Here is a 27,673-nt window from a genome sequence, read left to right as displayed (position 1 = left end):
AATGGCAGAGAAGATAAAATCTAGCTGATAGAAATGAAGGTTTGCTTTGTCTAATAAAACTACTGCGCTTGCAGTTTGTATGTATTTACTGTACAGTAAAACCTCGATATAATGGACTTCATTATACTGGAATTTGCTTTTATCAGTCTTGAGGAGCCGACCAGACTAAATTCTTATTCAGTACAGTAAACTCGCCCTGAGCACATTCTCACTGAGTGCGCTTGCAATTATACACGGTTAGTGCTGGGATATGTATAAGACAGCGTAAGATTAAAGAACCATTACGAAAACTATAAATTTACACAGCCTTTGAAAGGCCAAATCCTCGAACATCAGCGCAGCACCACTCATGGTTTGTTTTGATTACGTGATCGTGTCCTGCTTTTCTACAGTACTGTATTTGTAAGTTAAATATTTACATTACTGTTTTGTTAAGTTTATGTACAAGTTAAAGTACTATAAAATAACGTTAAAGCAAGAAATAAAGTCTTATAGCCAGTTTACCTGATAGGTGTTGGAATATTGCCTTTTTTATGTGTTTATTAAAGATTTGCTGCACTGATTTTCCACGGTACTGTATTTGCAAGTTAAATATTTACTGTTCTGGTATATAAGTTAAATCACTTAAATAAAGTTAAAATGTTAAATAAAGCCTTGTAACCAGTTAACCTGATTTATATGATTACCCATGATCGACGGGTTCCGAGACAGTTCTCCGTCAGGTCAATTCGCTGTCAGACAATTCCCCGTCAAAACATGTACGATTCCCCGTCAGGACAATTTGCACCCTGAACGATTCCTCGTCATTCTATAAATATACTTATTTCGACTTTGAATTATATTTTACCATCACCCACAGCTGTCTTCATTAATGATGGCGAATTTTCTTGTTATTGTTGTGATGGCGAATTGACTTAACGACAAATTGTCCCGAAACCAATTGGCATCGGAATGTTCCCTTGTGTTTACATATTTGTGTGTTGAAGTTTTGCTGGGCAGTACTGTAAGTTATAACTTTAAATAAACCTTCTAACCACTTAAAGTGCTTCATATTGATTACCAATGGCAAATATCAGCAAAACACCACATTTAGGGGGTCTAGGGAGCAAAATAAGGAGTAGTTAAAAGTTACGTGGTTTCGCGCCGAACGAGCCATGGTTGGAACGAAACCCTCGCGTTAAGGGTGAGCTTGCTGTATATTGGGAAAAGTTTGTTAAAGCCAGAAGCGGTCTGGACTGCCTGACTACAGTCTGGAGCAGCTATAGCGTCGCTCTTATTTTGGGGGAAAAGTCGGCTAAATACAACTTCAGTCAAGATCAGTGACAAATGGACTTCCCCCTTTTTAATGAAGAAAGTACACTGTATTGTGTGCCTTAAAGTACATGACAGTACAGTACTGGTGTAGTATAAGTGCCTTTAAGTTAAATAAGTGCATCATCTACTTCTCCAGTACAATCATCTCAAATGTGCAGACTCTATTAACAGACCACTTCAGCTGTGTTCATTCACCACAGTAATGTAATTAAAACACGTTTAGCAGTGTACAGCACAGTACTGTATTATTATACAGTATATATCATACTACTGTATTTGATTATTGTAGTGAATGTATAATACAGTACAGTACTGCAGTGGTAGTGAAAGCAATTGATGACGCCATAGTGAAAAACCGTTGGTGCGAGCCAGACTAATGTCTGATATATCAGAAAAAGTCCAGGTTAGCAGGGGGAAGTCCAGATGTCGTTTTTGTCAGACTTTTGCTTTTTTTGGACTGGCTTGGGCCCCAATTAGTCCATTACAGTGAGGTTGTACTGTATTATCTGCAAACCAGGTGCGTGATGAGTTAGAGGTGGAATGATGGCAGTCAGGTGAGGAATAAATTTGTTGGCCGCGGCCGTATACATAACTGTGGGCAAGGAAGTCATAATAATTTTACTGTACAACACTTCTTTCCTAATCATTAATTTGCAAATTAATGCGCAAGATTTATTTCTTTATTTTTCCATATTTTTATGAGTAACATTTAATAGAATGGACTTGCCAAGGTACTGTAAGCTATTGCAAGCTCGTTGGTAGTTAAAGTTGGTTTGTTAGGTAGAAAACCATACAGGTGCCACACATTTTCCATCGATGAAGAGCATGCCTTTTTTTCAGTGGATTAATTCGTCTTGCCCTATTCGACCCTTTATGCTAAAAGCTTTCCCATGAGTAGAAGATGAAAATTAAACATAACTTACAATATAGTATTTATACAGTAGAGTAATTCAGTATATAGTGTACTATGTAGTCATCTAGTGCTGACATCAGTGGAGGGTAGAGTTCTACATCGTGCAGTTCTATACAGTGTACATAACCTTGTGTGGTCTAGTGGCAGTACTTACATGTATAGCAATTGCAGAATCACAATAGTGCACTAGGAAGCAAAGATCTGAGAGGCCACAAGCTTTGCAGCAACAACGAGTGAGGCATGGAAGACCACAGAGTAAGTCCTGGCACTAGAGTTTTGCCACCACATGGTCACGAGCAGAGTTCATAGATACTAGTATGTCTTCACTGAACAAGATCCACGAGAGAATGAGAGAGTGACGGTAGGCTTGGCACGCCAGGTGAGTCGCTCCCGCAGTGAATTCTGATTGGCCAGTGCATTGCATACGTTTTCATGGGCTGGCACATTGCTGGGTTTTCCTGGGGGCCAGTTGACTATCGTGTTTGAGTCAGTTGATGTGTCTCGCCGCGGGATATTGCATAGAACCGCCAGTTACTTCCCATTTCAGCCCTGATATTGCATAATGTCGCTGGATATTGCCTTAAAGCTGAGCCAACAGCGCCGGATATTGCAGCGACAGGTAATGGAGAGTTTACTGTAGTTTTATGTAGAATGTGGGTTAGCCATTGTTACTGCACTGGATCTTGTGATTCACGTATCTTATCCTGGAATAGTAAATTACCATGACTGTATTTGCCTCTTTTACTCTAAATCAAATTTTAGTGTTTACCTGGTTCAGTCAGTTTAATAAAGTACAGTAGTTGATTTTGATATTTCTTTGAATTTGTAACCAATCATTTTATTGTCTGTTTCAGTGTTACTCACACCCTGGAGGAGACTGACATAGCAGATATAGCTAAGCAGACCCCTGGTTATGAAGGAGGTGACCTGAGGAATATGGTGGTGGAGGGTGTGATGCAGACCACACCACAGCCTCTCACACAACAACATTTACACAGTGCGCTGGCTGTGGTGAAGCCAGTCTCACTTAAGGAATCTTCCACAGTAACAGCACAGGTCTGGTAATATATTTATTTTTCATTTAACACACGTTTACTTTATACATGTTTAACAGTTTTCATTTATCACACATTTACTTTAAACATGTACTGAAGAGTAGGCCTTAGTCCTGAGGACTAGGCTCTAGCACCAGTCGATCAGTGTAGTACTCCCAGGGGAATGAGAATGCTGGTGATAGTGAGCTGGAGCTCCTGTTTTGCTAGCCATCATAATATCCTGACCATCCACCTTTGCTGACCTTTACATTGTGGCACTAACATGGAGAGTAGGCCAACATACTCTTCCAAACACTTCTGTCTAACTATCTCATGCTCTACTGTACATCCTCATTACATATCATACAATGTACCCCACTACGTCTCAGGGGTTGGCACCAGCAAGGGCATGCAGCCAGAAAACTTTTTCCCACTACCCAGAGGCGGACCTGTTGAGGGAAGGCGTGACATGGGCTACACCAGCTTAGTTTAGGATGGGATGGGACTCAGATCTATGCTAGAGCGTACAACGCATTGTGGTTTGCAGACTGCCACTTCGCCCAATAGGAAGGGTTCCAACCCGAGAGTAATGCCCCAGGAGGTTGCCCTATCAGTGGGTGTATAATGGCAGGGGTGTTACAGTGCCAAGGCACATTGAGAGTGTGTTCCTGTAGGTGTCCTGACAGTGTGCCCCGAGGCCACTGCCACAGCCATTGGTCATGGCTGGTGGGCTATTGGTCCCAAGTCCCATGCCAGACCTGGATCTGTGCAGGTGGGTGAGACCTGTGGTCTGTCTCTCCCTCTCCTTAATTTTAATGACATGGCAAAAAATGAGAAAAGGTGGAATCCTGATGATACTAAATCGCCAAAGGGGATGAGAGTGACATCTTTGAATGTGGGTACTTTAAAGGGTAGAGAAGTGTTAATGCTGGGGGTAGAGTTGTGAGAGGCAGACTGAAAAAGACCTGGGACAAGGTCATAGATTGTGACCTCAGGGATAAGGGACTGAATAGGGAGGCTGCCAGAGATCAAGCAGCATGAAGAGCTGCCATTAGGTGACCTACGAGGTCATAGATTGTTACCTCAGGGATAAGGGACTGAATAGGGAGGTTGCCAGAGATCAAGCAGCATGAAGAGCTGCCATTAGGTAACCAAGACCGACACATGCAAGCATGTTGGAGCCTTTATAAATGAAATGATGTTTAACAGTTAACCTGTTATTCAATTTTGGAACACTTAACACATAACAGTAGTGTTCAGGACGTAAAGGATCTGACATGAAGCAGCTCATGCAAGCTTTTTTTTCAATAAATTTAATTATATGCATACATTTTGAAGGTAGTGGTCCATAATGGCATGTGTCAGTCTCGTTCACTTATGGTTTCTAGTCAGTGTCTGCACGACCTACTTTACTGATCATGTGTTTCAAGTAGCAGAACTCTTCAAAACATTCCCCTGTGAATCTTGCCCAACCTTTATTGCCCTGCATGGACTTTGTACTGTACAGTATAGCATTCTTACAACTGATTATACCTTGCATTCTGCTTTCATACTGCTGCGTTACAGGCCATCTTCCTTGTGATGTAATATCCTTTGTAGCAGCACAAAAATTTTCAACTCTAACTTCTCTGCTCCAATAAAGCAGCTCAAGGACAGAAACAGATAAAAGAGTAATACTCAGCTCACCCCAACAGAATTATAAACCTTGCACAACCCAAGCAACACCATAAATGAACTGATTTAACACAAACAAAAAAACTGGAAAAACTTTGTGGACACCTCTGATTATAGAATGATCAGCAGCAGATTTTGCAGAACAGTAAGATACATCCACACCTCCAAAGTCTCACCCTGACCACTTCATGAAGCCCTACTCAACAGCGATAGAACCATCCCTAGCTAAAAGGGGAAAAATATCAACTAGTAGTAATAGTTGTTCCCTAGGCAGTCTGGTCGAACAGCCCTGAGTCCCTAAGGAAGGCCATGGCCGAGACTGGGCTTTCCCATGGAGCTCTCAAGGAGTGTATGTTGTGTTGCTGGCGTAGGTGATTGTGAGCAATGCAGTCTTCCATAATGTGCTTAATAGTATGGGGTGCTGTGTTGCATCCTGGACTGGCATCAGCGACAGAGTCATCCAGCCTCTTCTGATAACTTAAGAGGGCTGGATGATGCCCACATCTCAGCCTGGCCAGGTGGACCCTGTCCTCACGAGGGAGATAGGATTCAGAAGGGTGGATATCAGGAGGCCATGCATGCAGCTGTGTGTTGTCTTTCAGTGACTGAATGGAACGGCGAGTGATTAGAGTACAGATATGCTTCTGGAACCTGGTCTGAGGTGCGCGAGGGGGGAGAGATGACAATATTTGTGTATGATATCGTGTGCTGGGTGTTGTTTTGATGTTCCTTGGTGTGTGTGGGTGTGCTGCCATGTGGTGTAGTGGATGTTGTTGGTTTGTGGAGGCTGCAGCGAGAATTTGGGTGCCTGTCATGCCTAGATGATCCTTGACTTTGAGGACTTTGGTTTCTTGGTGTAGGTGGTCTGTAGGTGTAGTAGCTGTGTAGCCTGTGATTATTTTTAGGGCCTTGTTCTGTATGGTCTGTTGGGTGTTGTAGCAGGGCTTGCATAATTCATAACTGAACATATATACTGTTTGTATACTGTGGTGGTGGTTTCTTTGTTGTGTCCAAATGTTGTATGAGCAAGTGACCTCAAGGCATTGAGTCTTGGTGTTAATTTATTTGTAATGTTTGTGATGTGTTGTTTAAATGATATTGATGTATTGTATGTTACACCAAGGATTGTGTGTGTGTGTGTGTGTGTGTGTGTGTGTGTGTGTGTGTGTGTGTGTGTGGTAGGGGAGTGTTGTTTATGATGAGGTGTGGAATGTGACTGTGTTCTGCTGCCCAGTTTGTGAGAAGGGTCACTGTAGATTTGGCTGGGGCTATTTTGAGCCTGTTTGTGGTGAACCATTCATGTAATGTGTTGAGGTAAGGTTGGATAATGTGTGCAGCTGTGTTTTTTGTTTGTTTGTTTGTTTTGTTTTTTTAATAACAGAACAGAGAAAGGAAAAACAAATGAATTTTAAAAAAATAATCCATACACCAAATTACTGGTGTCCTCTGTTCATAAAATATCTGTAACAGTTAGACTTGAACAGCTGTAGGTTGAAGTTTGAAGGGAAACAACTCTGGAGAAGCGAGTTCCAGAGAGATACATTATGGTGTGTACTTGTAAGTGTTATGTCGTTCGCATAGGAAGCTATGTGCATCTGTGGTGTGCGGAGTGTGGGTATGTCATGCATGTACTGTATAGGTTAAAGAGTTTAGGGGACAAAACAGATCCTTAGGGGATGCCATTTGTGAAGTTTCTGATGTTTGAAGACTGACCGGCAACTGTTTATTGTGCACATCTGCCTGCTAAGTAGTTTGCCAGCAATCTTTTTGTGTTATTTTGGATGTTTGTGTTGAATATTTTGTTTGAGAGGTTGTGGTGGGGGATGGCATCAAAAGCTTTGCTTATGTCTAATGTGACTAGGAGTGTTCTGTGTGGTGGCCTAGCTGAATTCATGCCATCAGAAACTCTCTGTGTGAGGTCTGTAAGAAGAGCGTTTGTGGAGTGTAGTGGCCCAAATCCATGTTGTGATAGGGCTAGGGGGGTGTGAGGTGTAACTACTGTAGTTGTAGCACCAGTCATTCAGTGATTTTGGAGGGGGTGCAGAGGACTGTGATGGGGCACTGTGAGGAAGGTAACGTGGGTTCTTTATTGGGTTTGGGGATAGTGATGATAATGCTATGCTTCCAGATGTTGGGTATTATGTTGTGTGAGTAGCTGTAATTTGATATGTTGGTGAGTGCTTGTATGCCTTGTGGTCCAAGGTCTTTAACCCCTACACCGCGGGCTTGTTTACCAATGACTTGCGTGTGCCGGGGGGTTATTTGGGCTCCAACAGACTCTCAAAAAATATTTGCCAAAAATCAGTTATTAGTCCTAGAATAATAAAATTACATATGCTTATGGCACATACCTTCAGCTTTCTCCTGGAATGATTGTTGAGCCTTCGTCGCTTACCGTAGACTTGTGGAGACCTCTGAAGTAGGGTAACGAAGTCTCCACTTTACACTTCCCGACAACCCGTAATATGATTACCACAGCCAGATACAAACACTATAAACACTATTCTACAATTTTCAAGTAGTTTGGGATCCATACTCAAAAAAAAAACACTGTGAAAGCAATGGAAATTACGAGCGCGTCTGATCGTCGCACTGGCACTAGTTCGCTTTTGTTACTCTGTCATTTATTATTCATAAAACCCCTCACACTTTATATTTCTATTACTATATAACACTTATATATATCTACAGTCTTTATCCATAAGTTTCCTTCAATAGTATTAGTTTATTGTCACTGTAGGGATTCAATTTCTTTCAGTAAAATACGTAGCATTCACTTTCTCGTCCTGTATACTGGCATTGAGAGTGAATGTCACTTTCATCTTCACTCTCATAACTCATAGCATTCAGACATGCTAGAGTGAAACCTTCACTTTCATTACTCCTAGGGTATATACTCGTATTCTTATAATACTACTCATTTACATTTCTATTTACGTTCTCTATTTTATTTACACTGTGTTGTGCACTGTCACTTGAAATAACTTATAAAACTATTTTCCATTGTTCACGTATATTTACATTCATTACTTTCACTTGCTGTTGACACATTATTTACACATTATTTACAATTCCACTTGCACTGTTTTACTCAATAGAAAGATCATAGTCACTCTTTTATCAATTGTCAGCCCTTTACCTCTTTCCACACGAGGTTTAGTAGGGGGTAAAGGTCACAGGGCCATTTGCATGGGGGTGAAAAAAGGCCTTGAAGTCAGCAAGAAGAAACATACGTACTCTCGCTTCGGAAGATGAGAGTAAACTGATAACGGAGGGCCAGCGTGGAGGCCTGCTTTAGGGGTTATTCAGAGTTACCAATATTGGTTCTTGAAACAGCTAAGTCTAGCACTGATATGATTGGCAGGAAATCTAGACAATACATTATAAATTTGGTAGTTCCAGGTGAATGTAAATATCACTTAGGCTTCTCCCTTCCCTCCTTACATGTATATTTATTACGAAAATAGATTAGAGGCCTACTTAGGAGATATATATTCAGAGCTACCAATGTTATATCTTGAAACAGCTTTGTCTAGCACTGATATGATTGGCAGGAAATCTAGACAATACATTATAAATTAGGTAGTTCCAGGTGAATGTAAATATCACTTAGGCTTCTCCCTTCCCTCCTTACATGTATATTTATTACGAAAATAGATTATACGGCATATTTCAAGGGGAAAAAAACAGCGAAAATTAGCGAACGAGTGCACGTGAGGTGTTGTCAGGTGATGATTAGCCAATTCCAGGTGTATGGCACTCTCACTTACCTTATTTCTTTCTTGTATATATTATTTGGTATAAGAATAGGGCATAGGGCTTATTTCAATGGATGAAATCAGTGAAAAATTCCAGGGAAGATTTACTTAGCGTAGCACGGCCGGGCAGGTGAAAGGATAGGGTAATGGAGGGGGGGTAGGGAGGGGAGTCAAGAACGGGGAGAAATGGCTAAATTGTCAACAATGGATGGGAGTACAGATGAGATTAGGAGTGCTGACTAGTGTTGGACATTGGCAGTACTGATAGATGATACAAGCCCCCGCTTGGAAGCCCGGGTGAATTCAAAATAACACAGAATCACAAAAGCGACGCCCCGCAGTATGATCCCTTGCTCCCAAGCGTCACGAAAGTGACGCCCCGCGGTTAAGGGGTTAAGATATATGTTGCTTATGTTGTCTGGTCCACAGGCAGATGACTGCTTAATCCCTAAACCGCGGGGTTGTTTTGGCGCTCCTTGCATGTCCCGCGGCGATATTCACGCTCCGACAGACTTTGTAAAAATGTTTGCCAAAAATCAGTTATTAGTCCTAGAATATTATAATTACATATGCATATGGCACATACCTTTAGCTTTCTCCTGGGGTGTTTGTTGAGCCTTCGTCGAGTACCGTAGGACTTGTAGAGACTTCTGCAGTTGGGTAATGAAGTCTCCACTTTACACTTCCCGACACCCCGTAATATGATTACCACAGATAAGCAGTGAACAACCTAAGCCGTTTTACAGCTACATCCGAAGCAAAACTGAAGTTAAAGATAAAATACAGTCCATTACAGATGAGAGGATCATCTGTACACAAGAGAAAGATATTTGTGATGCACGAAATAAAAATTTCCAATAAGTTTTTACAGAAGAAAATAATTTTGAAAGAGATGATATGGAACATGCTTGCCCACACATATTACCAGATATACAAATATAAGAAAAAGAAGTACAGGAAGAGTTAAGTAAATTAGACAAAGGAAAAGCATATGGTCCTGATGAAATTTCAGGTTGGGTGCCACATGAATGTGCAGAAGAGTTAACCAGACCATTGTATTTTATATTCAAGGAATCCTAAGATCGAGGTAAACTACCTGATACTTGGAAGAAAGCAAACATTGTTCCCGTATTCAAGAAAGGGAATAGACAGAATCCACTTAACTACCGACCAGTATCACTGACGAGTGGTTTAAATAAGATACTAGAAAAGCTGATAAGAAAAGTTTGGGTAAACCATCTAGAAGAACACAGTATGATATAACAGAAAGGCAGTTTGGTTTTAGAAAGGGAAAATGATGTGTTACTAATCCATTAAGCTACTATGATAGAGTTACAGAAACATTACAGAAAAGAGAAGGATGGGTGGACAGTAACTGTGTAGATTTCAGGAAAGTATGTGACTGAGTACCGCACCAAAGGCTTTTATGGAAATTATACCATCAAGGAGGAATCTGAGGCAGCCTGTACTGTTGGATGCAGGATTTTCTCAGAAAAAGGGAAATTAGAACAGTGCTAAGGGGAAATTACTCATCATGCAAGGAAGAGACTAATGGAGCTCCTCAGGGCTCAGTGCTGGCACCAGTTATGTTTTTAGTATATATAAGTAACATAGACAATATCACTGGAAATGGAAGCTATCTAAATATGTTTGCTGATGATGCAAAAATACAAAGGAAAATTACTAACACAGATTCTTGTTGAGAGTTACAAGAAGAATTATGTAAACTTCAGAATGGAGCAATAAATGGCAATTGGAATTTAATTTGGACAGGTGCCATGTAATTAAGTTTGGTAAAAGTGAGAAAAGACCAGACTGGGATTATAATTTAGGAAGATCAACTCTACACATATTAGAAAGGGAGAAGGACCTAGGAGTGTTTATCAGTAACAAACTATCGCCAACTGACCACATCAGTGAGAAGGTACGTAACATGTATACATTGCTTGCCAGTATGAGAATAGCATTCACATATATAAATGAAGACATCCAGAGAAAGATAATGACATCATTTATCAGTCCAATCCTGGAGTATACATCAGTAGTCTGGAATCCTCATCTCAAAAAACACATAGATAAGATTGAAAAAGTACAAAGGGGAGCTACAAGATAGGTACCAAGCTTAAAGGATCTAAGCTTCAAAGAAAGACTAGAAAAATTGCATCAGCCAACACTACAGGAGAGAAGGAAAATAGGAGACATTATTATGCTATACCTATATAAATGCATCTCAGGTAAAGAGAAACTGTACATAATTAAGTATATGGGGAAGCATCAGCAAGAGGACACGCAAAAAAACTACATAAAAAGAGAGGTGATAAAGACATAAGGAAATTCAGTTTCCCAAATAGGGAAATTGGTCAGAGGAATGCACTACCAAATGAAATACTGTATTGTGTCACAAAACTATTCATAAATTTAAAGATATGTATGATAAAAATGGGTTAATACATGGGACAGTATGAGCTTGACTCATTCCTGTAAACATACAGTTAGGTAAGAACACACACACACACACACACACACACACACGCACACACACACACACACACACACACACACACACACACACACACACACACACTCTCTCTCTCTCTCTCTCTCTCTCTCTCTCTCTCATAGGTGTTTTTACTCTTATCATACTCCCAAGGTCTTAATTTTGTTGCTTTGCTCTTACATTGCATAAATACAAATAACAGTGTCACAGACATTGGAGAAATAAAGCAAATATTTGTTAAAAATTTAAGGTTTTGAAAGTGTCAGGAGTTTCCAGTTGAGGTCAGCCTTCTCATGATAAAAAAAAATATATATTGGTCATGGATTAGGGTCATGATTCATGTGACCTGTATGATGGATTGATGCCTGACAGACCCTCGCAGTCAGGGAATGATTGTATGTACAAGTATTTTTTCACCAGTCATTTAACTGGCTGTGTTTCTGTATTAGGGATGGTTGGAATTTCTTGTTCACCTAATACTGCACCAGGGCATTTGACTGGTCCCCTTGCCTTGGAATGTTTGGAATTCTAGCATAGCCCTGGATCCATATATTCCTGATGGGGGAACATAGGATGACATATTTGGATGGATGGATGGATGCATTATGTAGGTGCCTGGTGGTTTTGAGAGTGATGGGCATCATTTGGGATGTTTATATGCTGTACAGAAATTTGGAACCCCCCTCCCCCCCTGTCTTTTTTCTATTTATGGTACTAGGTGGCAGTATGGTGACACCTTGTTATTCTGCTGAAGAGAGGCTTTTGAAACTGGACGGATTAAGCATTTCTTTCATTAATCCTTTCATCTCTAGGCAAATTTCCTAACCGGAATGAAACTGACTATTAGATGTTGTTGCATAACCCTGGTCTGTCTGGCCAATTAGACCCGTCGACCACAGGTAAGCAATTGCTACTATAGGGTTGGCTTACAGGCACAGTACAACATACACCATGTTGGGATCCAGTGCTCTATTGTGGTAGACAGAGCCTTACCAAGGTCCTTCCCCATGGCAAGGTGTAGGGAAATATGGGAAGGTTTGGTTCATAGGAAGATGCCGCATCTGCTACTCTCCACCCTGGGTGCACAACTCCACCACATGTATAGTCTTTCTAAAATATCGAGATTGGGTGTTGTCCCTCAAGGGAATTCACCCACCCACGGCACTGCCAAATCTGTACCAACACACACCTCTCTGTCTCATGTCAGCTATTTACTCCTTCTAAATGAAATTTATTTACAGTATATATATATATTATTTTCTAATATGGCTATATACTGTAAGAAATGTCTATTGTTTTTAATAATAACAATGGCTTTTTATAAGTACGTCAACACTTGGCAATGTTGCTTTCCAACGCTGTCACACTTGTAAGTGAGTCAGTGAGGGTGGGTCAGGTGTCAGTCTGCAGGTCACTTCCTCTCTGACCGCCATCAAAGATGGAAGCTCCTACCTCTGCTACTTGTATAGACTTTTTATAGAACCGTATAGACTTTTTATAAAAATAAATTCTATAAAATGTTGATTTCGTATGCAGAGAGAGAGAGAGAGAGAGGCAGACAGACAGACAGACAGGCAGACACCCACAAGGCTTTTCCTCAAATATAATAATTCATAAAACTGTATATACTTCTTATGAAAATAAATCTACATAAAATGTAGATTTTATATGCAGGGAGAGAGAGAGAGAGGTAGTGAGCTGGGAGTGAGGGTTGCCCCTTGAGCTTTGTCTCTAATCCGATGATTTGCCCAGTACAATGTTCGGCAGTGTCGCGGGTAGGGAAATTCCCGTGAGGGACTGCCCAAACGATCTTGATATTTTAGAAGGACTGTAGGCTTGTCATTGGTGCTACACTGTCAGTAGCAAGAATGAAGAGAGAGAGAGAGAGAGAGAGATTGCCAGATTAAAAAGGTTAAAAGTGGATCAAGTTAATCTTGCCTTATGCCCTCGCATCATAAGGCAGGAAAGAGGATTGGCTGTTCCCATTTTTTTTAAAGTGCAGGATGACCTATTTAAACTGAGCATGGTGTGTTATAGTTGTCCTGTATTTATGCCTTCTCTTTGTTTCTGGATTCTGTCCCTTAGATGGAAATTAGAATTGGATGATGATGGTGGAGATAAAGGTTATGATGGTGAAAATGAAGATGGTGATGAAGATGAGGATGATCATCATGGTCATGATAATAGTGATGATAACAGGTGATGATGAAAATGACAGTGAAAATAACGATGATGGTGGTGGTGGTGGTGGTGATGCAGCATATAAAACCCATATTGCACCTCAAGTAACTCTCCAGTTTGTTCCAGGTTAGACTGTCAGACATACATGGCTATGAAACACTGAAATCCGAACTTTATGAAGCCATGGACCTAGCGCTAAAGGAGGGTCGAGTGTTCCAGCAGTGTGGCCTGTCTGCTCCTTCCAGGTTCCTGCTTTTTGGACCCCCTGGCTGTGGCAAGAGCACCTTTGTTAAGGCCCTGGCAACCAGTTTCCATCTGAATGTTATTCCTGTTAAGAGGTCTACCATTCTTGGGAAATACTTTGGGGAATCTGAGCAGAACTTGACAAGGATATTCAACCTGGTAAATATTTTGTGGCCACGTGGAGTAGGAAAAGCATCTGCCGTTAACTTCACAACAGTGACATTATTTGTGTACCGTATTATTCTTGCTACTAACAGGACGGTGATATTCAGATTAGGAGAGATACCTGGTAGTGAAGGGAGTAGATACAAACTTCGTACCCTGAGGAGTCTTCCCTGACATCAGTAAAATTTACTGCAGATGGCAAAAAATATATATTTATATATAGATGTCACTGTTTTGAAGGAACTAGACTGTGGTTGCCTGTCGTATGGTCCCTACACCTGGAAGTGAGTACAGCATAATACTGATTTGGCTGTCATTACTCCTTTCACTGTTGTTAACCCCATCAGCTCAAGGACATCTTTTTCATTTTGTTCAACATAGGACAAAGTTTTTCAGATTGGAGGGATTAGGTGTAGCCTTCATGAAACACATTCAGGCTACTGTGATGTTTCATTCATTCATTCATTCATTGCCAGACGCCATGTATCCCAGACGGGGTGGCCAAGGGCTTAGAGTTAATTGTTTTATGGGGAGGGGCACTAATCCTCCACCAACCCCACTTGACACGTAGGGATGTACTCTTATAAAATATAGTCATTGGTATTGATTGGAGTAGAATACTAGAGCTGTCCCTACCATTAGAGAGTTGATGGTGACAGTGTTAATGCATGCAGGCTTTTATGACAAACCTTAGTTGAATGAAATCACCCAGCAGTAACAGGAATAAAATAGTTGTCCTGTCCTGACCACAAAAAGGTTAACTCCTTCACTGCTAGAGTGTTCTCCTAAACTGAAAATAATAATCTGGTAAAAGCAAGAAAATAAAATGATGTGCTGGAGCTGAAGCAGTTAATACTCCAGCAACCACTGTCCATATGAGTGTTATTGCAGTCAAGATGTCCACTGTTCTCGTGATATACAGTAAGTCATTATTATATGCTCTCCCATTTTATTTATGTATTTTTTTTTCCAGTGAAATCCACAAGGAATCACAAAAAGATTGCTTTTTAAGGTTTGGGTGACAGCCTATAAAGTTTAGTTACTATTACTGTATATCACAGTTCATAGCATTGGTTGTATGAAAATAGATGGTTGTATGAAAATGGATGTTATATTCTGGAACACATACATGCATATAATGAGGACTGACTGAATGTGAGCCAGAGCTCCATCTGTGTTCACCCCTACCACACTGATTACCGTATTTGTAAGGTAGTTTGCTTCCCCTGAGTCATTGTTTTATAACCAGTGTAAAACTGTGCCTCATATGAGGCTTGCTATGTGACCCATGCAGACCTTCATTGTGCCTCATATCAGGTCCGCAGCTTGACAATAGTTAACCCTTTAACCGCGGGCTTGTTTCGCTTTTTCTTGCGGCACCCACGGGCATATTCGCACTCCGACAGACTCTCTAAAAATATTTGCCAAAAATCAGTTATTAGTCCTAGATAATTAAAATCACATATGCTTATGGCACATACCTTCAGCTTTCTCCTGGGGTGTTTGTTGAGCCTTTTTCAAGTACCATAGGACTTTTGGAGACCTATGAAGTTGGGTAACGAAGTCTCCACTTTACACTTCCCGACAACCCGTAATATGATTACCACAGCCTGATATTATCACTAGAAACACTATTCTATGATTCTCAAATAGTTTGGAATCCATATTCCAAAAAAAAAAACTCTGTGAAAGCAATGAAAATTATGAGGGCGTATGACCTTCCCACTTGCACTAGTTCGCTGCTGGTGTTGTCATTTATTATTCATAAAAACACTCACAGTTTATATTTCTATTACTGTATAACACTTACATATATCTACAGTCTTTATCCATAAGTTTCCTTCAGTAATAGTAATTTATTGTCACTGTAGGCATTCAATTTCTTTCAGTAAAATACATAGCATTCACTTTCTCATCCTGTATACTAACATTGAGAGTGAATGTCACTTTCACCTTCACTCTCATAACTCATAGTATTCATACATGCTAGAGTGAAACTTTCACTTTCATTGCTCCTAGTATATATACTTGTAATCTTATAATACTACTCATTTACATTTCTATTTACGTTCTTTATTTTATTTACATTATTTACATTTCTATTTTATTTACACTGTGCTATGTACTGTCACTTGAAGTAACTTATAAAACTATTTTACACTGTTCACTTATATTTACATTCATTGCTTCACTTGCTGTTTACACATTATTTACACATTATTTACAATTCCACTTGCACTGTTTTACTCAACAGAAAGATCATAGTCACTCTTTTTCAATTGTCAGCCCTTTACCTCTTTCCACACGAGGTTTAGTAGGTGGTAAAGGTCACAGGGCCCTTTGCATGGGGCCAAAAAGCGGCTGAAGTTAGCAGGAGCGAACTGATGTACCTTCACCTTGGAAGATGACAGTGAACAGATAGGGGTGGGTCGGGGTGGCCTACCTAGGGAAATGCATTACTGCAAACGTCAGCCTCTTGACAGCTGCTAATATATAGCAGTGAAATGATTGGCAGGAAATCTAGACAATACATTATAAATTAGGTAGTTCCAGGTGAATGTAAATATCACTTAGGCTTCTCCCTTCCCTCCTTATATATATTTTTAGTACGAGAATAGATTATACGGCATATTTCAAGGGGAAATAAACAACGAAAATTAATGAACGAGTGCACGTGAGGTGTTGTCAGGTGATAATTAGCCAATTCCAGGTGTATGGCACTCTCACTTAAATTATTTCTTTTTGGTATATATTATTTGGTATAAGAATAGGGCATAGGGCTTATTTCAATGGATGAAATCAGTGGAAAATTCCAGGGAAGATTTACTTAGCATAGCACGGCCGGGCAGGCGAGAGGAGGGTGTAATGGAGGGAAGGTAGGGAGGGGAGTCAAGAAGGGGGAGAAATGGCTAAATTGTCAACAATGGATGGGAGTACAGATGAGATTAGGAGTGCTGACAAGTGTTGGACATTGGCTGATAGATGATACAAGCTACCACTTGAAAGCCCGGGCGAATTCAAAATAACACAGAATCGCAAAAGTGATGCCCTGTGGTATGATCCCTTGCTCCCAAGTGGCACGAAAGTGATGCCCCGCGGTTAAGGGGTTAATAGGGGAGTGCATGTTGCAGCTTCAAGTGTTTAGCCTAATGGAGAGTGTGCATCACAGATCCAGCTGTGTTTATGGGGGTAAGATTCACAGCTCTGACTGTGTTTGTAGGGGAGTGCAACCCACAGCTCAGGCTGTGATTATGAAGGAGTGCAAGTCACAGCTGTGTTTATAGGGAAATGTGAGTCACAGCAAAGGCTGTGTTTTGGGGGGAGTATGTGTGGAGTGACACATATGGATCGAGTAAGAAATGATGAAGTGCGAAGGAAAACTGGAGTTGTCGGGAGATGGCTGGTAGAGTTGAGCAGAGGGTGTTGCAATGGTTTGGGCATATGGAGAGAATGGGTAATGAGCGATTGGTGAAAAAGATAACTAGATCTGATGTGAGAGATGTAAGGCTGAGAGGGAGACCACGAATAGGATGGATGGACAGTGTGAAGAGAGCGTTGGATGCGAGAGGGATGTCTGTTGAGCAAGGAAGAGTGGCTGTGGTGTGTGACAGAAATAAGTAGAGAGAAATTATGAATGAATAAGTGATGACACAGCCCTGGGGGAGTACTACCGCCAAGTTTACGGGAGACTCAAGGAATAGCCTGGATTCCATTTTTTCTCCTAGGCCTTGGTAGCTGGTTACACATCTTTCTGCCTCACACACCAGAGGGCATCAGGCTGCCCTCTTTACACAACATGCACATCCACATTATTTAACATTACCTTAAACCAGTTATCCTCTCTCCAGAAAACACCGATCTTGTCATTACATATCATACACATTCCAGAACACATCCCTGTTCTCCCCCCCCATAAAAAGAACCGTGGCTGCTGCTATACTGGGAATCAGTGCGGTGGTTTCTCGGGTGACCACCACCAGCAGGGCTGGGTTGTCTGCGCAGGGCCCTCCCGGTCGTCATCAAGCGACTGTGCCACCTCCAGTGTTGCGGCACCCTAAATCTGCTCGTCAGTGCGGTAAAATTTTCTTTTGCAATATTAGGGGACTTCACTCCAACATCAACTCTGTTCAAAATTTCCTCCAGTATGAATTCCCTGATCTGCTATTTCTGACAGAGACACTAGTAAGCTCCACCTCTGATTTAGCTAGATTTAATTTTCCTGGTTATATCTTGATTCAAAGTTTCAGACCCAAAGGAGGCGTATGTTGCCTTGCTAAATCAGAAATTGCCCTGGAGGAGATTACTAAATTTAATTGTCCTTTTTTCAACTATTCCATATACAAAATTCTTTTGGTTTTAAATTTAAGTATTTCTGTTGTGGTTATTGTTTCCCTAATGCCCCTTCAGAGCCGAGTTTATTTGACTCTCTGTCTTCACAACTTTGTGTCCTGAACATTAATACTGCATCAGAAATTACTATTCTGGGTGATTTTAATGTCCATAATGTCGATTGGCTCACTTATTCACCCAGAACTGATGACTCTGGTCTTGAATGTGAGCTATTTGTAGACTCATTTAATCTCACCCAATTAGTCAGTCAACCCACCTGTGAACTAGACAACCCCGAACAAAATCCCCACCTATTGGACTTGTTTCTAACAACCATTTCAGATCATTATAATGTCGAAGTGAAGTCCCCCCTCGGATCCTCGGATCATTGTCTGATTCAAGCCACCAGTTTCACACCTACCACACCCTCCTGCTCTGAATCTGTCGTGATGACTAAATGGCACAACGACAGGGCAGACTGGGAGGGACTTCAAAATTTTCTCATGGATGTTCCTTGGACCTCCTCTTTCTCCCATGATGCAAATTCCACATTGGGCCACATACAGGATTTCATTAACCCCTAAAACGCGGCTGTGTATGCCCGACCCCCCCGCTGTGGCGGGGTTGTAGCGGGGTCTGAGTACCTGTGGGAAAATATTTGCCAAAAATCATAGATTAACCCTAGAGCATTAAAATTTTTATGGCATATAGTACTTACATTCAGCTTTCTCCTGAGACACATGTTGAGCCTTCGTGGACTACCAAAGGACTTGTGAAGACTTGCAAAGTTGGGTAACAAAGTCTTCACTTTCACACCTCCAGAAACCCGGTTTTCTTTCTACCACAGCCTCAGTCTGTCACAGTACACTTTATACAACAACGTACAGGTTGTTTGGAATCCGTATTTGTACAATAAGCACTGAAAATAAGGCTAAAATGAACGGAGCGCACGGCCGACATGCAGCGCGGTGGCGATCTTCCCGTCACTATTGTCACATTTGCCTTTTCACGGCAAAAAACACGTATACTACGTTATTTTCCATCATAGTACTTCGCAAACGTTCGCTTGTCACTATTACGGCCATAAAAATCACTGTCACTGCCAGTATTATGGATCGGGACTGAGGAAGACCACCGCGGCGCGAGTTTATTCAGCCTTACGGCAGGCACTTTATTCTTGCTCCGGTCGGCCACTCGCACTTCATTTCTATCGCTCACTTTCACTGGAGCTGTCCGTTTTTTGCCTTATTCATCAGTGTCACTGTCCATTGTTATAAAAATAATATTTTCCACACAACAAACTGTCACTGTCAGAACATAGAATAGGAACATATGCTTTCATCTTCTTACACTGGAGTGACTGTCACTCGCAATACTTATATTATTACTATGTACAATTATTTACACCAAAAAACACTGTCACTGTCAGTGCTTTTACAAGTACATACACTAATTTACACTCATCAGGCTGTCACTGTCAGCACGTAAAAGAAAACTAAACACTAGTATCACTGTCACTCTCAGTATTATTTCAAAGAATCTTACCCTTATTTTCAAAATCTAGTCAGGCTGTGGTAGTCAAAGAAACACGGGTAAGCACAGAGGGGAACTTTGCACTCTTTGCACTGCAAGGAGGTGCGCCTAAAGGTTCTGTCCTGCCTGGTAGTGTGGCTGCACACATGACACCTCCTCAGTGCTTTTCCCCTCTTGGCAGTGGCAGGCAGTGGCTCCAGGCGGTGTCGCTGAAGGTAGGCCTGACACTGTAGGCGGTCTGGAGGTGTCTGAGGGTGGCGTTTGGGACCTGTTGAAAGAACCTGGCCGTAACGCTGAAGCAGCTGGTAGACACAAGTCTTGGAAAATCTTCTGAGAGAGTAGTTTGCTGGCTTCCTGTTCTTGATTTTATACAGGATGAAGGCGTTCAACATGCACATATCAATCAAGTGCAAGAACACCTTCCTGTACCAACGACGATTTTTCCTCAGGCAGTCAATCTCTCCGATCATCATATCAGACTTGTCCACCAGCCGCATATTGACGTTGTAGTCAATGACAGCATCAGGCTTCATCACAGGCTCGCCAGTCCTTCTGTCGACCTTCCCTGTTGCCAGCATTTCCCCCTTGTGTACTGTGGTGAGCATATTCACGACTCTCTTATCATGCCACCTGATCGCAAGCATCTTGTCAGATTTCTTCAGGTGCACGTCTCCCCGCTTTGACTTTTCAGCCTCGGGGAAGGCAGGGTAGTGTGCCTTATTGCTTCTGACAGTGCCACAGGATCCGACGCCGTGTTCAGAAAGGTACTTGGCTAGTTTAGGAGCTGTATAGTAATTGTCCGTATACAGGACATGATTCTCGCCAAAGTACTTTTCCAAAAGCACTTTCACCACAGAACCAGAGAATCCAAGGGGGTCAGTCTTGTCCAAATCGACATTGCTGGCAGTGTAAATGACGAAGTCTAAGATGAACCCCGTCTTGCAATCGCACAGCACGAAAAACTTGATTCCAAAGCGGTGTCGTTTGCTTGGAATGTACTGCACAAACCGAAGACGGACCCTGAACAAAACCAAGGACTCGTCAATCACCACTTTCTTGAAAGGGCGCAGGAACCTCGTAAACTTATCCTCGATCAAGTTCAGGATTCCCCTTACTTTCCATAATGGGTCAGTTTGGGAAGGCTCATCATTGTTCGCGAAGTGAAGGTAAGTCATTAGCTGCCTAAAACGATCGAGGCTCATGTATTTATTGAAAATTGGTGTTGGGCACAGATCGTCGGAACTCCAGTATTCTTCCAGCTTGTGTTTCCAATTGTGGGGCATCAATAACATCAACCCAATAAATACAAAAAGTTCCCTGATCGTTAGAGGCACCCATGCTGCCATCCGCGACGTGGATGGCGTGGCCGCCTCACCTTCTCCTTCGCGAACTGCAGCAGATTGCCCCTCGTACCTGTTTGTCTCGGTACAAATCTGCTCCATTACCTCGTTGTCAAGGAAGGCCAACAGATAGTCCAAGCATTCACCATCCTCGTCGACAGGGAAGTCAGCCTGAACTCCACACCCACTGTCATCAAAGGGCAGATCCTCCGGCACAAAATCTGATCCCTCTGACCACACGAAGGCATCCAGAGTGCCCTGCCTAGGCTGGGAGGTGCTGGGGGCGGCGGGGGGTGAGGCAGGTCATGTGGGAGTGGGTGAGGCAGGCGGTGAGACAGTACGTGAGGCAGAGGCTATCCTAGGTCGTGTTGGTGTTGTGATGGTGGTGGTGGTGGGGACATTATCTGAGGGTTCAAGGTCACTCGCGGTGGCGTGACTGCCGAGTTGCCTAGTGCGAGTTTCCTTACGAGCTAGCCTTACACTAGGGGACAAAGTTCTAGCTCTACCAACACGAACACTTGGCCTACGAAAACGTCTAGTACGTAAAGTAGAACGTCTACTTCCCTTTCGAGGTGGTGAAGGCGACTCAGACGACTCAGGAGACAGGGCAGCAGAAGAGGAGGACGAGAGAATGGGGCTGGGAGTACATGGCGGGCTGGCGGTGGCGTGACGTGGCGTAGGGGACAATGGCAGTGAGCTGGGGTCACCACTCCTTTTTCTTTTTGCCCCCTTCCCATATTCAAGGCCCCTTCTCACAGGAGCCTTCCCTGCTGAGGTGCTAGGCACTGACACACTCACTTCAGGCACAGAAACAGTCACTTCTGGCCCAGACTCTGCACTTGATTGTGTGTCAGACTCTGCCAGGCTTGACCACACACCGACGTCACTGCCATAGTCCATTGAGGCTTTCAATAGTTCACTGGCTATTGCAGAGTCACTCAGGCCCTTAGTAGTTCCTGGTAAGGTTTTGAAGGGGGTTGAGGTCACAAAACCCTTTTCCGGAGGGCTGGAAGGCACAGACTCGGAAGAGCTCGAGTTGGACATGGTGTCACTGTGGAAGATTCGTGTGGACTGATGCTAATCAGGGGCAAACCGCGCAAAAAAATCACAGTGTGACAACTGGGGAAACAAGCGTTTCCCAATAGCAGAAAGTGCTTGCGAGATGACGGCGCAGATTGACACGTATGAGCCGTCCGCGCGTTGCCATATTGCATGACGAGGGAGGGCCGCGCATCGGTGCGTGGGTGGGTAAAAAAAATGATACTTGGCAACAACCGAGGTCAGTAGTACAAAGGTCAAGTGTGCTAAACGTAGCTCACGGGTGGCGGTACTGATAGACAATACCAGCTGGAGCCTGCTTGCCCGCGGTTATTCAAAATTAACTCAAATCGCAAACGCGACGATCCGCCATTCTGTCCTTTGGGCCGACCGTCGCAAATGCGACGATCCGCGTTTTAGGGGTTAAAGTCATTCCCCATCATAGTTACAGAAAAAGATGTAATTCTCCTAAATGGTTTGACCACAATTGTAACAGAACATAAAACAATAGCCTATAACACTTATACACTACAAGGACCAAAACCAAAGAAGCCTTTAACTATTATAAAAATATCAGAAACCATGCCAAAACTATTATCATCATCATCATCATCATTGCCAGACGCCATGTATCCCAGACGGGGTGGCCAATGGCTTAGAGTTAATTGTTTTACAGGGAGGGGCACTAATCCTCCACCAACCCCACTTGACACGTAGGGATGCCAACAGCATCTGGTGTTCCCAGGCGGTCACCCATCCAAGTACTAACCAGACCCAACGTACAATCTTTCTAAATAAAACTTTCTACATAGATAAGCTAACAAACTACTAAACAATCCAAATGATAACAAAATATTCTGGTCAACCCTTAATTCATTCAAAACTAACTTCACTACCACCTCTTCCATTTCACCGTTACAGTGCCCCAGTGGAAATCTAGTGACCCACGTGGAAAAGCCAACCTTCTTGTTGACATTTTTTCAACAAACTCAACCCTAAATTCAAAAAATCATAATATTCCTGTACTTGATTTTGATTCCCCTCAAATACCTCCTTTCATGATTCACACCAGACACGTACAAGCCGTATTACAGAATCTATCAGCAGACAAAGCCACTGGTCCAGATGAAATTCCTTCAGTAGTACTTAAAAATTGCTCCTCAGTGTTGGCTTCTGCCATAGCAAAATTATTACGCTTATGCATCCATACCTCAATTTTTCCAGCCCCTTGGAAAGAACCAAATATCCGTCCTGTTCCTAAAAAGGGGGCAACTTCTGATCCATCAAACTATAGACCAATTGCAATAAATTCCTTTCTCAGTAAAGTTTTTGAGACACTAATTAACAAACACATAGTCAAGCATCTAGAAATCAATAAATTGATCAGTGATTGGCAGTACAGTATAGATTTAGACAGGAACGTTCAACTGTAGATATTCTTTGCCTTCTTACCCATCAGATTAACAAAACTATAGACCAACATGGTGAAACACACACAGTAGCACTTGATATTTCAAAAGCATTTGACAAAGTATGGCACCAGGCCCTATTGTCTAAGATGTCACACTATGGTCTTGCATCACTGGTTCCTCTAATTTCTTACCTTCATAGTAGAAAAATACGGCTCATGGTAGATGGAATTTATTCTCAGTTTCATTCCATAAATGCTGGCATACCTCAGGGATCAGTTTTGGCGCCAACCCTCTTTCTCATACATATAAATGACTTCCTATCTGTCACGCACAACCTAATACACTCTTACGCTGATGACTCTACCCTTCATAGTTCTTTCACATTTAGTACCTCCTTTACACAATTTGATAATATAAATTCCCAAATAAACACAACAATTTCTCAGAACCAGGACCTTTCTAAAATTAATTAATGGGGACAAAAAAATCTGGTCTCATTTAATGCTCAGAAAACTAAATACATTAATTTCTCCAAGTGAGAGAATCCTTCAGACTCTCACGTAATTTTAAATTATGTCAGTATTCCCATATCCACTACAATTGATATCCTAGGTGTTACTCTAAACCCCAACCCAAGCTGGACAGCTTATGTTAAATCCCTTGCTAAAAATGCTTCTAAAAAACTGGGACTTATGTACAGAGTTCTTGAGTTCTTCACTGACGAGCAGATGGCCACAATATACAAGAGTCATGTGCACTCTCAGATCGAATACTGTTCACCACTGTGGAGCGGTTGCATTGAGGCAGTTGGACAAAATTCAAAATAAACCCATAAGATTAATCAATAATCCTTCCATAATGCAGGACCTTCCTCCGTTATCAGTACGTAGAGATGTTGCATCTTTAGCTCTATTTTATCGATATTTTTACCATAAGTGCTCTAACGAACAGGCTTCAATTGTGCCTCCCCTTCACATTTTCTCCCGAAATATTTGGGCAGCTGGGAGCGTCCATGAACTCACACTCTCTCCCCCACAATGCAGAACCTCTGCTTATCAAAATTCATTTATCCCTAGAACCACTACTCTCAGGAATTCACTTCCTGGGAGTTGCTTCCCACATACATTAAATCCTCTCAATTTTAAATCCAATTGTTATAAGTATTTTATGAATGGAGGATGCCTTTAGGCACATGGACTTATTTTTTTTCCATTGTTTTTCCTTCCTCCTTTCGGGGGGGGGGGGGATTTGGTCTGATCAGCTAATCAGGTCAGGTGCGGGTAAGGGGATGGGTCTATTATGATGTGGCTGTTTAAACCAGCTCTGCTGTCGGGCCTTGCTGCAGATATCGCTGATTTCACTGCACAGTTGACCCTCGTGCGATGTGGTGTGGTGAGGATCTGTCCCTTCTCCACTTTGGGGCTAAGATGCAAATGAATGTGTTTGAATGGATGAGTAAATGGGGAGTGTGTTGTCCTGTCTCGGCTACCTCCCTTTCCTTGGGGGAAGCAGCCTAGGTATATAGATAGATAGATGAGTAACTGTTCAGGCTGTGTTTATAGGGGAGTGTGAGTCACAACTCAGGCTATGCCAGACAAGTTTGCACTTCAAATTGCTCACTGTGGAGGATTCAAGGGTGGATTAATGTACACTCTGCAGGTTAACCAGGTAATAGTTTGTGGTGAAGAGAAGCAGGCTGGTAATTTACATTGTTTTGTTTTCTTCCAGCTAATATCTGATTATTTTCTTCACTTCAGAGAAACCCACCACTTAGAAAAGTTAAGAACTATCAGATTAACCCCTTCAGTCCATTTTTTTTTTTTATTCTGGCTACATCCAGACAGTTTCCTTCAGCTTAGAAGAGACATCTTGTATTGAAGAGGTAAATGAAATCCATGTTTTACCCCTACTGGGGAAAAATAAATGAATAGATGAATAAATATATAAATAAAAGCTCTGCCAAACTGGGTAAAACTGTCTGGTGTCAGCAAGAACATTAAAAAGACATTCTCTGGTAGAAGGGATTAAGGCACTGGCTATGACCTTCCAGCTTTGTATTATTGAAGTCAAAAGATCTAGCATTCTGTACAAATACTTCAGGGGAGTTAGTTCAGAGATTGAGAAAGATCTTTTTAACCTCTTGACTCCAGTGTCTCTCTCTCTCTCTTTATCCCATGGCTGTAACATTCCCTTTAAAAGGTTCAATCGACAGGCTGCGACATTCTGTTTAAAATCCATGAATTGATTTCAAAAGTTGCGCCCTGTAATATGGTGTGAGTACTTTATGTATTCATCCGCCCATGCATGCAGTTGCCAGTTTGCCCATTTAGCATCCTCCACACCACATCACGCAGCCACGTGAGCTCAGTTTGCTTCAGGAAGTTATGGCATCTACCGGTGGTCCATTGCATTCACCCCAGCCCTCAGCTTCGCGTGATGTTGCCATGAAAAGAGGTGCTAGAGGCCATATTTCACAGAAAAGGAAGTATTCACCTACTAGTGGCAGCGATTCAAGTGATTCAGGTGTGGAATATGTTGTAAAACCCCCGAATAAACAAGCCAGCATACCATGCCCCAAGCGTGGTGTGATGGGCTTCTATTTGGCCTGGGTTTAGCATCATTTATCCACTCACTCAATGTAGTGCTGCTCTCGGGTATCTGCCCTGTCCTCTCCTCCATCCTTCTTTCCTTCCATCTTCTTCTGTCTTTCTTTCCTTCATTCTTTCCTCTTCCTTCTGCTTACAGATGACTTTACACTTCCTCTTCTGTCTTTCATTCCTTCATTCTTTCCTCTTCCTTCTGCCTGTGGGTGACTCTACACTGAGTGACAAGTCAAATGGTTTCCTGTACACCAGGAAACCATTTACTATGCTGGGTGGTAACTATATAACCAAATTTTGGCGCCTGGTGGTTTAGTGGGTAATTAAGGCACTCTAATCGGATTGCGCCGGTGAAGGTTTATATCCAAGGGGTGGTTGGGGTGTATTGCTCACGTAATGCCACTCAGGGATGAGTGAGGCTGGTCAATCTTATTATCTTAAATGTCAGGACCAACCGCTTAGCCCCGGGCTTCTACGCTCCTCGTGAGGCAACGTAGGAATGGATGATGATGATACTATTTCTGAGTAGTTTTTCATGGATTACTATCACACCTATGTAAATAAGTGATAGAAAGTAAGTGTAAGTGACTGAAATATAAGGAAAGTGAAAGTGTCTGGTGTATGCTATGTAAATATTGATAGTTGAGTTTTTCGTCATTTACTGTTACTGAGTAGTTTTTCACGATTTAGTATCACACCGGTGTAAATAAGTGATAGAAGGTAATTGTACGTGTAAATTACTAAAATATAAGGAAAGTGAAAGTGTCTGGTGTATGCCATGTAAATATCTTTCGTTGAGTTTAGCATTATTTACTGTTTCTGTACTGAGTAGTTTTTCACAGTTTAGTATCACACTATTTTATTTTATAATGTTTGTAAAATAATGATTCAAAGTCCTAATTAAACCATTCAAGATAATGCAAAGAAAGTGGTGCGTACTGTATGGTGGTGTGTGGTTGGGAAATGAAGTGCGGTGAGCAGCGGAGTGAGTGGTGGTGCGTGATGGACAGCTACAGTACATCAATGCAAAAAAAGCATCGAAAATGGTGTTGCTTCCAATTCTCTCTATGGCATCGTAGGAGCATCTAAACATTCACTGATATGCTCATAAATAAGAAGAAAGGTTTTGATTTCTTGTGCATGTTATTTTTTTTTTTTATCTTGTGTATTAACATGAAAATTATTGCATTGAAAATGCGCAGCTTTTGTGTGAATTGCCGCACCAGGGGTATCGCTTTCACCTCTATTGCCGCAGCCAAGGAGTTAAATACTAGATGATTTTATTTGACCTAGGACATTTGTGGTAGTGTAAGAGTTAATGAAAGCTGCATTTAACTCCTATAGTTCAAAAAATCTCTCCATCCATCCATCATCCAATCCTACATTGCCCCATGAGGAGCATAGGAGCCCGGGGCTAGGCAGTTGGTCCCGACATTTAAGATGAGAGTGACCAGCCTCACTCATCCCAGAGTGGCATTACATGAGCAATCAACCCCAACCTCCCCTTGGATATAAACCTTCACTGGCTCAATCCGATTGGAGCACAATAATTACCCACTAAACCACCAGGCGCCAAAAATTGGTTATATGGTTACCACCCAGCGTAGTAAATGGTTTCCTGGTGCACAGGAAACCATTTGGT

General features: G+C 42.0%; 1 protein-coding gene across 1 annotated transcript in view; it reads left to right on the top strand.

The window, feature by feature from the left end:
- Window positions 1–27,673, top strand: part of LOC145392712 (uncharacterized) — a 152,384-nt gene that overhangs the window by 66,351 nt on the left and 58,360 nt on the right. Inside the window, exons 4-5 of the mRNA XM_080267013.1 lie at window positions 3,082–3,283; window positions 13,498–13,773. Coding sequence (XP_080123139.1) covers window positions 3,082–3,283; window positions 13,498–13,773 — 478 coding nt within the window. The remainder of the gene's footprint in view (window positions 1–3,081; window positions 3,284–13,497; window positions 13,774–27,673) is intronic.

The sequence above is a fragment of the Coenobita brevimanus genome, chromosome 23 (assembly GCF_032717465.1).
Source record: "Coenobita brevimanus isolate Jiangsu-jjx chromosome 23, ASM3271746v2, whole genome shotgun sequence".
In the NCBI taxonomy this organism is placed as follows: Eukaryota; Metazoa; Arthropoda; class Malacostraca; order Decapoda; family Coenobitidae; genus Coenobita; species Coenobita brevimanus.
Note: the sequence above shows the minus strand (reverse complement) of the source record. Positions and strands in the feature narration are given on the sequence as shown.